At 45.8% G+C, this 13271-nt stretch overlaps 1 protein-coding gene across 2 annotated transcripts in view; it reads right to left on the reverse strand.

Moving 5' to 3' along the window:
- Nucleotides 1-519: 519 nt before the first annotated feature.
- The window catches only part of ctdp1 (CTD (carboxy-terminal domain, RNA polymerase II, polypeptide A) phosphatase, subunit 1), a 94766-nt gene continuing 82014 nt past the window's right edge, over nt 520-13271 (reverse strand). For both annotated transcript variants that reach the window (XM_036555018.1, XM_036555017.1), the window contains exon 13: nt 520-1005. In XM_036555018.1, coding sequence (XP_036410911.1) covers nt 849-1005 — 157 coding nt within the window. In that variant the 3' untranslated portion in view covers nt 520-848. The remainder of the gene's footprint in view (nt 1006-13271) is intronic.

Below are 13271 nucleotides of genomic sequence, written 5' to 3' on the forward strand. Positions count from 1 at the left end.
CGGCACATGGCCCTCGACAGTCACGTCTCAGTTTCTCTTTATTTTAATCTAAACATTTTAAAATCCTCACAGACGGGTCAAACTTTTCATCCAAATGGCACCGAGCCCTCCACGGAAATGTTTTAATTTTGATTTAATTTCATCCGCTTTAACTTAATAAGTTAAGTCCTACTCCTGATGTACGAGCTGCCTTGATGGAGCTCACATTGGTTGAAAAATACGGGGGGGGGGGGCAGGGAAGAGAAGATCTGAAGCCACACATTCAGGCGTCTTGGCCATACGGCTGGTAACAACATTAACTACTAAAAGAATGAAAGAGAAAAGAGAAAAGATAGCTGGGTAAAACGTGAGGAAGTAGCTGCAGGCTTGGACGTGCCTTTTTAAACTCTTTGGCATGTATGACCAATCGTTTTTGTTCTTTTATTAATTTTTTATTTTTTTAGTTTTTTTTTACATTTACATATAAAAATTGTAATGAAAAACAAAAATAATGAAACGGAAAACTGGAAAATTCCCGGCCGCTATTTTATTTCACAATAAAACATTTACCTCTGTTTTTTTCTTTTTTTATCCATACCTCTAAAATGATCTATTCTACAGCTCCAACTACTTATACACAAATAACCCAAACCTTACCATCAGCCCCCTCTGAACACATTTGTTTCATACCTGCACGCACGCATAAACACGCACGTGCACGCACAAACAAAAAATTCTTCATTTGCTCTGGTACCACCATGCGGGTGCAGTAATTGTTCCATGATTGAATCAAGGTTTGTTGTTGTTGCCTTTTTTTTTTTTTTTTTTCTTTTAAATGTATAGCTCCGCCTCCCGCACCTCGGTCCACGTCACATGAAGTCGTTAAGCTCCGCCTCCAGCGCCGCGGCCATTTCGTCCGCCTCCGAGCTGCTGCCTTCCTCGTCCTCGTTGGACTCCTTGCTGGACTCGCTGGCCGAGTCGGCCTCCTCGCTCTCTCTGGCCTCCTCCAGCTTGCGCTTGTGTCCCCTGCGGGGAAGGGCAGGGAAAAGACACGGTGAGTGAGCGCAGAAACCACACCCCCTCATCTCCCCTGCTGGCGTCTCCGCTGGAAACAATGCTGCTGATGGAACCGGCTCCAAAAACTCTGCAGTTTTCACTTCTCTGTGTTTGTCCCTGTGTGTCCAAACAGGTATCAGCACAGATCAGTGACAGACCATTCAGTCTGAGAAATACTCTGCCAGACAGCTGAAGGAGGAAATTATATCCCAGCCACAAACACACACACAAACACACACACAGACACAGACACAGACACACAGATGCGCGCGCACACACACACACACACACACACACACACACACACACACACAGACACACACATGCGTGCGCACACACACACACACACACACACACACACACACACACACACACACACACACACGCGCGCATACACTCACAATAAACTGAGAAAGCCAGACTTCCCTCTGGAGACATTTTGAACAAAGACGCTGCAGACTTTACATAATTTTCCTTCATCCTGTTTACAGTTTCACAGATCCAAGTACATGCTCTCTACACAAATACCAGCTTAAAAGCAAACTTCCATCAGTAGCTGCCATGTCTGATTAAAATTACGTGGCACTGCTGTTCAGAACAGTCTTCTGTATACAAGCAGGACAAGGGCTGGATCAACCGTCTCTTTTGCCCATGTAACACATCACTGGATCTGCACCAAATGAGAGGTGTGGACCCCTCAAATTACAGCTCTGGCCCCTGTCTGAGATCCTCTGCGTTCCCCATCCCTAAACGCCCCGGGAATATTGTGATGTAACAATGTCACTCTCCATTCAACATTCCAGCTCTGCTCTTTCAGCACACGCTCAACACCATTCACACATGGAAACAGAGTGAGACAGCCAGGAGACCTCGTCTTCCTGACGGAGCACCCGAGCATTGCGGCGGGGGTTACGGAGCGCTGATCACCGTTAGCCCCGCCGAGGGGGCATCGCTGGGGTGCGAGAGCGATCCCGCTCCCTTTGTAGCGCTCCTCCGGGGCCGAGGGGTTAACCACTCCAGCGGGCTGGACGTGACACCGCGACCGGAGGGGGGGACGGGGAGGCCTTGTTAAGCTATGCTAATGAGGCAGGGTAGCGCCGGCGCGGGCGAGTGGACGCGGGCGCGTACGTTTCCCGTGCTGAAAGGGAGGCCCTCATTAGAGAGGTGTTCTGTCAAAGCCGCGGCGAGGGCTTTCAAGCAGAGATCCCTCTGAACAAAGACAGCCCCCTCCTCCCACCCTCAAACCCGACTCTGTTGCGAGTGGCAGTGTTTGGCCGGAGTGCTTCCCATTAAAGGTTAGATGTTGTCCATCACATGAGGGAACAAAGTAAATGTGCAATGGTGAAACAGTACACCAACACCAACTTTGGCCTTTTGTTGTAGTTTACGCCAAATCTATGATACTGGAGAGAGGGCGGTGCAGTCGCACCTTGTGGGGTGTGCTGCTGGTGTTGGAGCCTGGGGAATCTCCCTGCCTGCGGCTGGGTGCCAGGGGGAGCCCCTTTCTCCCTTAGCGGCGTGGTGAGGCGCGGTGCCAGTTCATTAGCTCCGGTCCCCGACACTAGCTCTGCCTATTAATCCCGCGCCCGGAGAGGACTAATGGCCTTAAAACGGCAGCATGCTCTTCACAGTAACTTTTCATTAACCCATTTAAAACGCGGCTTGCCTCCATTAAAATCCTCCGACTGACTCTATCCATCATCGGAACGCTCGGCCGTAACGCGGGCCGCACGCTTTGGAGGACTTGCTGGAGCGATGGCGGCTTCTGCTACCCAGACGCTGAGGGACTCGTCTGTGTGACCGGGTCACATTGGGTCCCCCTTTTTCCCCCCACGGAGGATGGAGGAGCGCGGTGCCGTGACGATAAGGTCAGGGGGCGTGAAACGACTAGTGGTACCAGAGACTGCAGGGAGCTGAAACCTGACCCTCTCCATCTCTGTAGAACTCTGCTTTTTGCCAGTGAAAGGTCAGAGACTGCCCTTAAAGCAAATTAAAGTTCAGCCCTGTGGCAAACTTTTCTCTTAAGGCCCACCTCCATTTGGTTATATAAGACTCCATTAATAAAATTATCTTCTGATTATCTTAAGAGTTCCTGGTGATTTGCATGCTGATGCCCTTTTCGAAAAACTCGAGTGGATTCTACAGTTCATATGGTGAAAACTTGCCGATTGAAAGGTGAGGAAGTCAACCAATCACAACTGTTCATGGTACAGGGCACAGTGGAGGCAGCTTTGCTGGGGCCAGTCACAGGACAAGAGAAGGCTGGTCCTAATCACATGTTTGGAGCCCTTCTGAGCCAAGAGTCATCCAATCACATTCTGATCTGGGATGGATGGGGGATGTGTCAGCAGGGGATGCCACAGGCAGAAGGCAGGAGGCTGTGCACATTGAACAGCAGCCTTTCGAAAAGCGACGGAATAATGTCTTCAACTTCAGGAGTTTTGCACATGATTGATGTTGAAAAACCTAGAAATATGGCTATGAATTACACAAAACAACAGGATGCAATGCTGTGAGGCATCACATGCCCATATAAAAAGCTGTGATGCTGATTCACAGGGCATTAAAATCTGCCAGTATGGTGGCATTATATGATAATTCAGGATGAGTTTAGTTGAAAGTGAGTGATCCACTCTCAAATTTAAGTATGAAAATAATATCACTGTAAAAAAAGAACAAAAACCCTCCCAGTAAACACTCCTAGTAAAATAAATAAGTAAGTAAAGATTTTATTTTAAAGTCTGAGTGCTGGCGGCTCTGTGGTACCCTCCTGACTCTTCTGGCAGAACAGTCCAGTACACACAGGCTTCACTCCTCCAGATGGATCATGTCCTGAAGCCTCTGCAAGCAGCACAACACACAACTTCTGAATCCAGCTTCCTCTTCCTCCAATGGTGCTGGACCTAACTATGCTGCTCACAGACATCTGAATACTGGGGAACCTAAGAGCCCTGTTAGAAAACCGTCAAGAAAAGAATGAATACAATAACTATGCTAGAGAAGCACTGGAGAAGACAATCTTAGGGAACATGGGGAAAAAAACTGCAACAGCAATTTCCACATTATCCTATTTCAGAAGAACTGAGAGAATATTACGATAATGGAGGAAAATGAAACAGCTTCTTCATTTGCATTTTGTCATTACAACTTATTCTGTCATTAAAAGACATTATACACTCTGTAATGCAGTCCGCTAATGCACATTGCAGCTGTACCATCATACAGAGAGGAAATGCCTGGACGAGGAATGATCGTATTTAAAAAAAAAAAAAAGCCCTGCAGTATTATGAACAGTATCTCATTGGAACATATTCATGAAAACTATACTTCAACACAAACACCTCTGCTACTACTTACCACTACTGTCCAATACTGTACAATGGAACATTTTGATTCTTCTGACCCTGGGTTACATGATTTCTTTTTATGTGATCGGATTAAGGACTAAGGTAAACTGACCCTGGAACAGGTCCTGAGGGTAAAAATGCAGGGCAGAGGTGGAACAGTTTATATTTACCTGTTGCCTACACAACACAGTATGAGTCTTGAGAAAATAAGTTTTGGCTGCTAGCCATTAATATGATTACTGAATATCTATATATTTTTACACTGTATATACACACCCACATGATGAAATAAGATATTGATCATGATCAACAAAGATGAACCCTCCTAATATCCACACGACTGTGTACATAATACTAGGGTCACCACATAGGGTGTGATATTAACAGGGTTAACTGAACACAGAAACCCAAGTTTAAAAAGCAAAACCCATGAACACAGTTTTGGGTGGGTTGCAATGTTCAGTGAACTGATTTTACCTGTATATTATCATCTATAGCTAGCCTGGAGCTATTTTATGTCTGTAAAGCAATCTGAGACTACAGACAGCTGCTACTGCTTTCCTAGCAATGTCTCGTACGTGCAGCAGTGATAGGCCCAAAGGAGAGCTGCTACAACACAAAGACAGCCTCTGATGCGGAGTTTTTTTGTGTGTGTGATGCTCTGGGCTTCAGTCCATTCTGAATAAGCAGCCTACATTTCTCATCAGGATTTAGCCCCTATTGTCAAGCTTTGGAAAAAACAGAAAATAGGTAACCTTCATAATCATCTGTGAAATGCGCAAAAGGATATTTTATATGGCAATTGGCTCTTAAGGCTATTATCTCCCCGCTGTTGTGATGGCTCGGCAGCTGATTGCTTTCAGAGTGTCGCTGGACAGGCTATGACGCCCTCCGTGTATAAATAGCCCTAAGCTACACTTCTCTGTTCCACTGCTTCCCCGCGGGGAGGGGGCGGGGGGGGAATGAAACGAAAATGACGTCCACGGGACACGAGCATTAGCGATTCTGTGAAAATCTCGCTTTGCTCCGCACTCCCGCCCTCGCCCCTTCTTTGAAAAACAACAAGCGAAGATTATATAAAAAGGGGAACGTCTTCTTAAAAACCGTCCGAAATGCAACCCACAGGTTCTTTTCAGAACCTGGCCGCATTGGTGTTGTGATTGGGACAAAGAGGAAGGCGCAGGACTTTGCCAGCACTTTTGCTGTGCAGCTTATTTCGATGTGTAGCTTTCCTAAACTAAGGGTGCACTTTGCCCCCTTAGCTGTCTCTAGCCTTCAGACTGTACCCAGAATTCCCAGCCCTGTGGTGCAAGCTAGCAGAGCGCCCGGGATGGGGTTTGTTGAACAGTGGGCGCTAAGGGTGGGAGGAAGCTCCAGCTCACTGAAGAAGGAGCTGTGTTTGTGCTGTGTCATAATTACGAGGCTGAAAAACCATCCAAGACAAGAAGGAAGACTTTCTCTGCCTCTGCCACAGTCAGCCCCGATTGCATAAGGCAGAGGTGGTGGGAAGGGGGGGGGGGGGGGGGACTCCTGACACCACAGAGGAGACTTCAAGCAGCTCCAGTCTGTTCACACTGAGCACATTTGACAGCCTGGTGCAGATGTGACAGTTCCCAGCACAGCAAAGGGAGTGAAAGGAAGGAGAGAAGACTCTTTATGCTTTGCTATGCACCAACAGAGGACAAAGAGAAACCTCTTTAAGCTTTGCAAGACAGGACAAAGAGGGACCTCTTTAAGCTTTGTAACAGAGGACATAGAGAAACCTCTAAGCCTTAGAACCCAGAGAGAAACCTCTCTTAAACTTTGCAACACAAAGACAGAACAGAGAGAAACCTCTAAGCTTTGGAACACAAGGAGGACAGAGAGAGAAACCTGTTTCAGTTTTGTAATGCAGTTAAAGGGAACGGGACACACAGCCAGACAGGGAAAACTTATTTTGACTTCATGAGGGGAACAGATACAGAAAATACATATTTTAAATTTTCATCGCAAATAAGTTGACAAAGAAGGAACTTGAACGACCCCATATTCCAAGAGATACTAAGGGCATTTCGGGCAAACGTCAAACAATATTTTTTTTCATGTTCGTTACTTCTGTGAGGAAAACGAAAAGCCCAAAGCAATTTTAAATGATAAATCTGAAAATCCTAATGCATAATTATGAGATACGAGGGTGTCTAGGCAGCATCTGTCATCTGCTCTGGCCGTTAATGTAATCAATTAAACGAGTGACACAGTTTTCCACATGGATGGTCTGTTCTCACATTACCAACCACAGTCAGAAACTCTGAGAGCACCTCTTGGGACGCTTGAAATGGCTTTGCGTTCTATCACGTGTCGCTATTCTCGCGGATAATGTAAAGTTTGTAGGAAGTAAATGCAGTGTGATTGTTCTTCTGTGGTGGGGGTCTAAAAACAGCACCAGCCCCCTCCCGCTGTCTCCTCTCCTCTTCTCGGCTTTTCTGCAACATTCGCTTTCAACAGCCCGACAGCCGCAGGTTTTCTTGTTTGTATATGCCGCAGCAAAAGCAAGCGGCCGGTTATCGCCGCACGACACAAACGTTATTACCGTCCCTGTTCTCTCGCTCGAATCTCATTTGCTGGTGCACCGCGCACAAGCATGCTCCGGAGGAATGAATAGGGTTTCGTTTAACGTTCGAGGCGCGTAGCGTGCTGCAAAGAGCAGGTAGCTTTGGTCTTGTGATGCTGGAAGCCCATCTGAAAAGGATGTTTCCTCAGACAGATGGGAATGCATGGCATTAAAAAGCAAAGAGCAAGGCAAAAAAAAAAAAACTAATACAAAACGTAAATTTGTATGCGTGAAAAATGCACAAACGGACTGCTGGGAAAATCGGCATTGTAAAAAAGAAGTTTCCTGAACGGAAAGGAAACTAGCAAACATTTATGGAAGACTGCGGGCACTCAAAACATTTCAGAAACGTGGAATTGGGGAGTAATAAGACATTTTAAACATCATATGTTATACAACAAAACATCTTCAGACTCGCCCGTCACTGCATAGTTGCACATTCCCTTAAGCAGAATGCCTATGTTTGTCATTTTTTTCTTTTCTTTTTGGGGGCGAGGCGCCATTGACGAGTTCAAAAGTGCAGATCACGATGCGCGCTTGCCTGACAGCGCGGATAGCTGGTAATATCGGACTGGCAGCACTGTTGTCGCCTCGCTGCATAACGCTGCCTCAGTTTTAAATGACTATTATTCAGCCATGTATTCTGTCTCAGGAGGACACAACATCGTTATAATACAGTAGCATGTCACTTCGGGGTTTTACTTTTTGTTGGAGTCAGGAAGTTTTCTGAGGTGTGGCCATGGCTTATTTACTTCTTGAACTTTAAGTCATGCAAACTGCTTTAAGAGTATTGCCATTTCTTCTTTTGTTGCTGTGGAAATAAGTAAACAACCAAAAAAAAAAAAGGCATTTCCATGGAGTCAACAAGTTGAACTGTGTTGAGACACACACTTGCTAGAAATTCCACAACGCCTTAAGTTCAAAATAATTTAAGTGCAAAATGTATTGTCATCATTCCTTTCATTATACTGCACTGTACATTATGGTAGCACCACATGTCTTTTCTCACCGTACTTAAGGTTTGGTGAGTCATGAATTCCTAAAGACCTTGCAGCAGTGGTGCAGTGGTAAGGAGCAGGACTCCTGACCCAAAGGTTCCTGGTTTGATTCCCAGGTTGGGCTACTGCTGTGGTACCCTTCGGCAAGGTGCTTGCTCTGAACTGCCTCAGTAAACCTCCATCTGTATACACAGATAATGTAAAAATTGTAAGCTGTGTAAGTTGCTTGGGATAACAGCGTCTAAGCGGAAAGGAATGTATATCAGACAGGAAATGAAATGGCAAACATGTATGTTTACGCTTGCAAAGCTTCACTTTGCAGCAGCATCAGCTACCCTGAACATTAAAAGGAAAAAAAAATGAAGGCAAAGAAGAAAACGGATCAAGCCACAGGCTCTTATCTCTTGAGCAGCTGTAAAAAAAGGATAAAATGGAAAGAAAAATGTTGCTACGCAAGTCATTGTGGATAAGAGCGTCTGCTAGGCACACCTGGCGTAAATGTAATGGGTCACAGTGCGTGCACCTCAAAGGGCACACGCTTGCAGGGACGACCCGCGTTGTGTCCTGTCACCCAGGAGTGGAGTATAAATGTGAAGAACGGTCCTCACGACAAGAGCAAATTTCCCAGCATGCTCCTGTAAATGTCCCCAACACACCGCTGTAAATCCCCCGTGGGGGAGCGAAGAAGCCATAAAAAGACTCGTGGTTGGAGGAAAAAAAAAGGCTTGACTCAGGAGCGCATGTGTAAATCCATCACCTTGCTTTTTCTGAGTGGAGTTTAGTGATTATTAGCGTAGTGGGGCGGGATTGATTAAGGGGAACACTTCTATGGTCTGGGTGACAGTTCGGGTTATGCTCTGAATGCTTTCTGGTGCTGGTGGAGGGGCGATGGGATGGGGGGCATTTCGCGTGCTGATTTATCACACCCAGTTGGCTGCTGGTCAATAACTGGTTCAAGGTTTTGTTGGAAATCAACATCGGCAGAGATGAAACAGCTGTAAGCAGGGAATGCAGAAGAAAAAGGGGCCATAAACGATCACTCCACACCGCAAGGGTTCATGGGAAAGAAAACAGAGGGCCAACCCATGGGCGCAGTCATGGACCCTGTTTACTTGCTGAGTTACCGCATGTAAATGTAAATTGTAAATTCTTGATGTAAATGTAAGTTCTAAAATGGTCACTGATACATGAATGATGCATGCAATTCTCTAAAGGCGCTCGCTAAATATGAGGGAGCGGTGTCATTAAACTGACTTTGTAATGTAACGCTCATAACAACAGTAAATATGGGCCAAGTTCCGTGAGGAGTAGTAGACCTGGGTTAAAAAAGAACTGGTGGGAGTGATTCTAACTTAACTTCTTACATTATTCATAAAACCTACAACTGAATGAACCATTACACGTGTGCGTGCCTGCTCATGTACTCTTGTACTGTAAAAACGCAATTACAGCTAATAGTTCTTTACCGATTACACAACAGCAGGTAGTAAGGTTTAATTGCGTTCGGAGAGCACATTACGATCCACGGTAAACAACCGCAACAGGTCTGTTTACTGGACTGGAAATGATCCCCTCCTTGCCCTCAAAAAGCATCAAATGCCGAAACAAAAGTGCAGCTTCTGTAAGTGCAATGCTAACATCATTACAACTCCATACGCCTTTCGGAAAACATGACTTTGGTGAACCCAGTCATTAGGCTGAGGGTTTGCGCAGCCACACAACCCATCCTCTGACACCATTTCTCTCGGTTTCTGTTTCATTGCCAATACATGAGTCACTCCGGTTATTACATCATAATGGCTTTTAGTGTAGGTGTCACTGTCGAGGACACTCAAGCCGGGGATGGTAATGACACACAACTCGCGCTTCGCGAAAAAAAAAGCATATATAAAAATAAAAAAGCACTGCATCTCCATAGCAATCTTTTTTTATAGGGAAAAAACACCCAACTATGTGCATGGAGCAAAGGCCGGGGGGGTGGGGGTTGGGGGGCAGTCGGAAGCTGGAGATGAGGGTCAATCAGCCTGCCCAGCGGACGATTCTCCCAGCATGCACTGTGAAAAGAGAAGCTTCTCTAAGCAGGAAGGGGCTGAGAGGGCTGTGGACTCGAACCTTCGAGAGAGCGGCAAGAGAGGCAAGCAAAGACAATTAGGCCTTCATTATCCGCGGTGTCCTGCCTCAAGCTCATTTCCTCTGTGACGTCCATCGGATGCGCGTCTGCCGTTTGCCTATTAGCGCACTGACAAAATCACCCATGGCGCGGGCCTCTCCATGGTCTCCGGTCATTTAAGGTCTTTTGTAAGTTCCATTATTTCGTTTGGTGCATGAAAAAGCTGATGGCGAATGAGTGGGAGGCTGAGCATGGCAATCCGCTTTGTGCAGCAGCTCGAGACGCCGCCAAATATCAACTAACAAGCGTTGCTCAACAGGCGCTTCACTGAAGCCAGTGACCCTCAGCTTACTGTAGGACACGATATGTTTCTAGTATCATTACGTAAACATGGAACAAGTCAGTGCAGAGCTTCATACAGATTTTCTTTTTGTTTCCCCCCCTCCTCAAAAAAAAGATAAAATAACCTAAAAAAAGAGCATGGTTTTTCTGAGGCATGACTTTTATACTGTAACGATAACTACAGTTTTCAGTGGGCTTAGTGGCCTACTTCTCACTTTTTGGAAAATATCAAAATATGAGAAGTGACAGTTCCACAGTGTTCACCAGAGGTAGACCGATACCTGAAAAAGAGAATAACAGTTGCAGACCCTAAGGGAACTTAACCACTTAGAATTCAGATAACGATGAGCAGATGCCGTGCAGTTTTAACAGCTATGAATGCCTTTAGGACTTGATGAAGCCCCTGTACTCCAAAATGAATGAAACGACCTTCGGAAACCTGGAGAAGCAGGCACGACACCCTCCTGTATTCCCCCTGTCATCCTTTCGGGGATGGGGGGGGGGGGGGTGTATGAATCAGTCACTCTGGAGGGCTCACCCTTGTCTGCTGCCTCCATTGGCATTACCGAGAGCTCAGGCGCTGATAAATTCCTCAGTGAAACTGATAGACCTCTGCTTCATATCCCACTGCCCTTAAGGCGATTTGACAAGAATGAAGGAATGGCAGTGCTCCAGTTTGGACTTATTCCACAGCCCAGAGCGAACTTAGAAACCCAGACTGTGTGACCGGGCAGGGCGCAGAAGCTTCAGAACTGTCCTGAGTGTGTTGAGCAGTGTTTCCAACCTGTTCCCCATCAACAGCAGGCAACCCGACAGAACACATTGCATTTGTATTACATAATCTTACAAACTAGTTTATGAACAAGGCTTCTGAACAAGAAAACCAAGCTGTAAAAATTGTTGCAATGGTAAGACAAATGCTAGCTACAATCATTTCTGGGGAGGTGTTATGGGGTTTGGGTTGGTATCCTTCAATGTAACTTACAGCAACTGTCTATTTGCAGTGTTTGCAGGTATCTGGATAACAAAACAACAATTGAGAAAAAAATTAGAATCAAAATTTAAAGTGCACCGCCAATTACTGTGATTGGGAAAAAGACAACAAGTAAGCTTGTAATTATTTGAATCAAATTCAATATTCAAATTGACTATGTGTCTCACCATCACCATGCAGTGGTCCATAGCAAAGGCACTGTGCTGTTGCTAGGGGAAACACTGTCTGAATGGCAATTAAAGGAGCGGAGTTGTAATGCGGTTCTTGTTTCGCTGGGCATGTCTGAGCTGCCTTCTCTGTGGGCAATGAACATGACATGATGTTTTCTTCTCTCACTCCTTGACCAGGAGACTTGCAGTTTTGATCCGTCGTTCCCCTGCCTGTTAATTGCTCCTCTGTGACTCTTTTTTTTTTTTTTTTAATGAGGCTCAAACATCAGGCCGTTCTCTCTGCAAGGTTTGGACTTCAGCACCAGCTTGTACCCCCTCCAGCTGTGAAGAAAGCACCTCTGTTTGGGTCGCACCTTCCCCTTTTTGATCCACTGAATTTCCCCTCTGATAACGGATGTCAGGACAGCAGGGGGCCGGGTTTTAATGATAGCTTTCGCACCGAGCGAAATTAACGGAGGCGCGTGTCTAAACAAGCTCGTCTCTCTGCTGCTGTCTCTGAACTGAATGAAAAGTGGGTCAAATTACACTGCGTTTCTTTTTTTCCCATCCGAACAGCTTGAGCGTGCACTTCTGTTCCGTGCTGTCTGACACTTCCACCCTAACGCAGCTCTTAAGCAGAGGCGGAGAGGGAGGACTCCCGGCACAGAAATGCCGACAGCTTGGATAACAGTCGGACGTGAACGGCGCTTTGAACACGCTTCCTCTTCGACACCTCCATGAGGACGATCACAATTCCCTGTGGGTCTGGACTGGTGTCCGAGGGCCGGACTAGCAGGAAGAGTGGCCGCACACTGGCCATGTGTCATGTACTAATCTGTCCCACGGGGAACAACTGCTCACATCACAAGAGGCCCCTAAACACAAGTGTCAGGAGCTGTTCTTGAGGGAACGTCCTACCCGTTAAGTGTTGTCCTAAACCTTTCCCAGGGAAAGTTTTTGGGAGATTGTGCAAGCATTGTTCTACTTTGCTAAAAATCATGACCTTACTGTATTTCTACAGAAATCACGGCACGCTCAACCTGACAGCTGACCTTTGAAACGCAATCTGTACACTATTGTTTTTCACCTCTGCTCTGTTCAACAAAATACCAGTGGAAAGATAACAGCGATTCGAAAAGGAAAAGCTGCGTTCTGTGAACCGACAACAAAAATACTAAATCAGCCGCTCCAGTAAAGCTGCCAGAAAGAATTTGTTCCCGACACATCACAGTACAGCACGGCACAAAATCGCACGTTTGGTGCAGCTCCACAAGTATGCACCGCATCAGTCTCAAAGCGACCAATTCGACATTGCTACTGAAGTCGCGGTACCGCGCTGATCGCACCATTTGCAGACAAGAAAAATTAAATTTGTTTTAACAGTTTTTTTTTTTACTGTAATTCGCTTTTGGCTAAACGTTCAATTACTCTTGCAGAGCGTTGAATGAATGATTTGCAACAGAAGATAAGAGAGCTCTGCCTTGTTTTCTTCCTTTACAATATGCCCCTGGAAAATAAACAACCATGAATTCTTTATCTGTGGGAAAAAAAAAAAAACTTTCATTAAGGCCAATTAAATAATATCCCCTCAAGAGACAATTACATAGCTGTTATCCTGTTCGGGAGTCTTAATACCATGAAGTCTCCAAGACAACGGTATCATATAATCACAGTTACCTGGTAATAACTAAGATTAGGATGAGGAT

This window comes from Megalops cyprinoides, chromosome 21 (assembly GCF_013368585.1).
Source record: "Megalops cyprinoides isolate fMegCyp1 chromosome 21, fMegCyp1.pri, whole genome shotgun sequence".
Taxonomy (NCBI): domain Eukaryota; kingdom Metazoa; phylum Chordata; class Actinopteri; order Elopiformes; family Megalopidae; genus Megalops; species Megalops cyprinoides.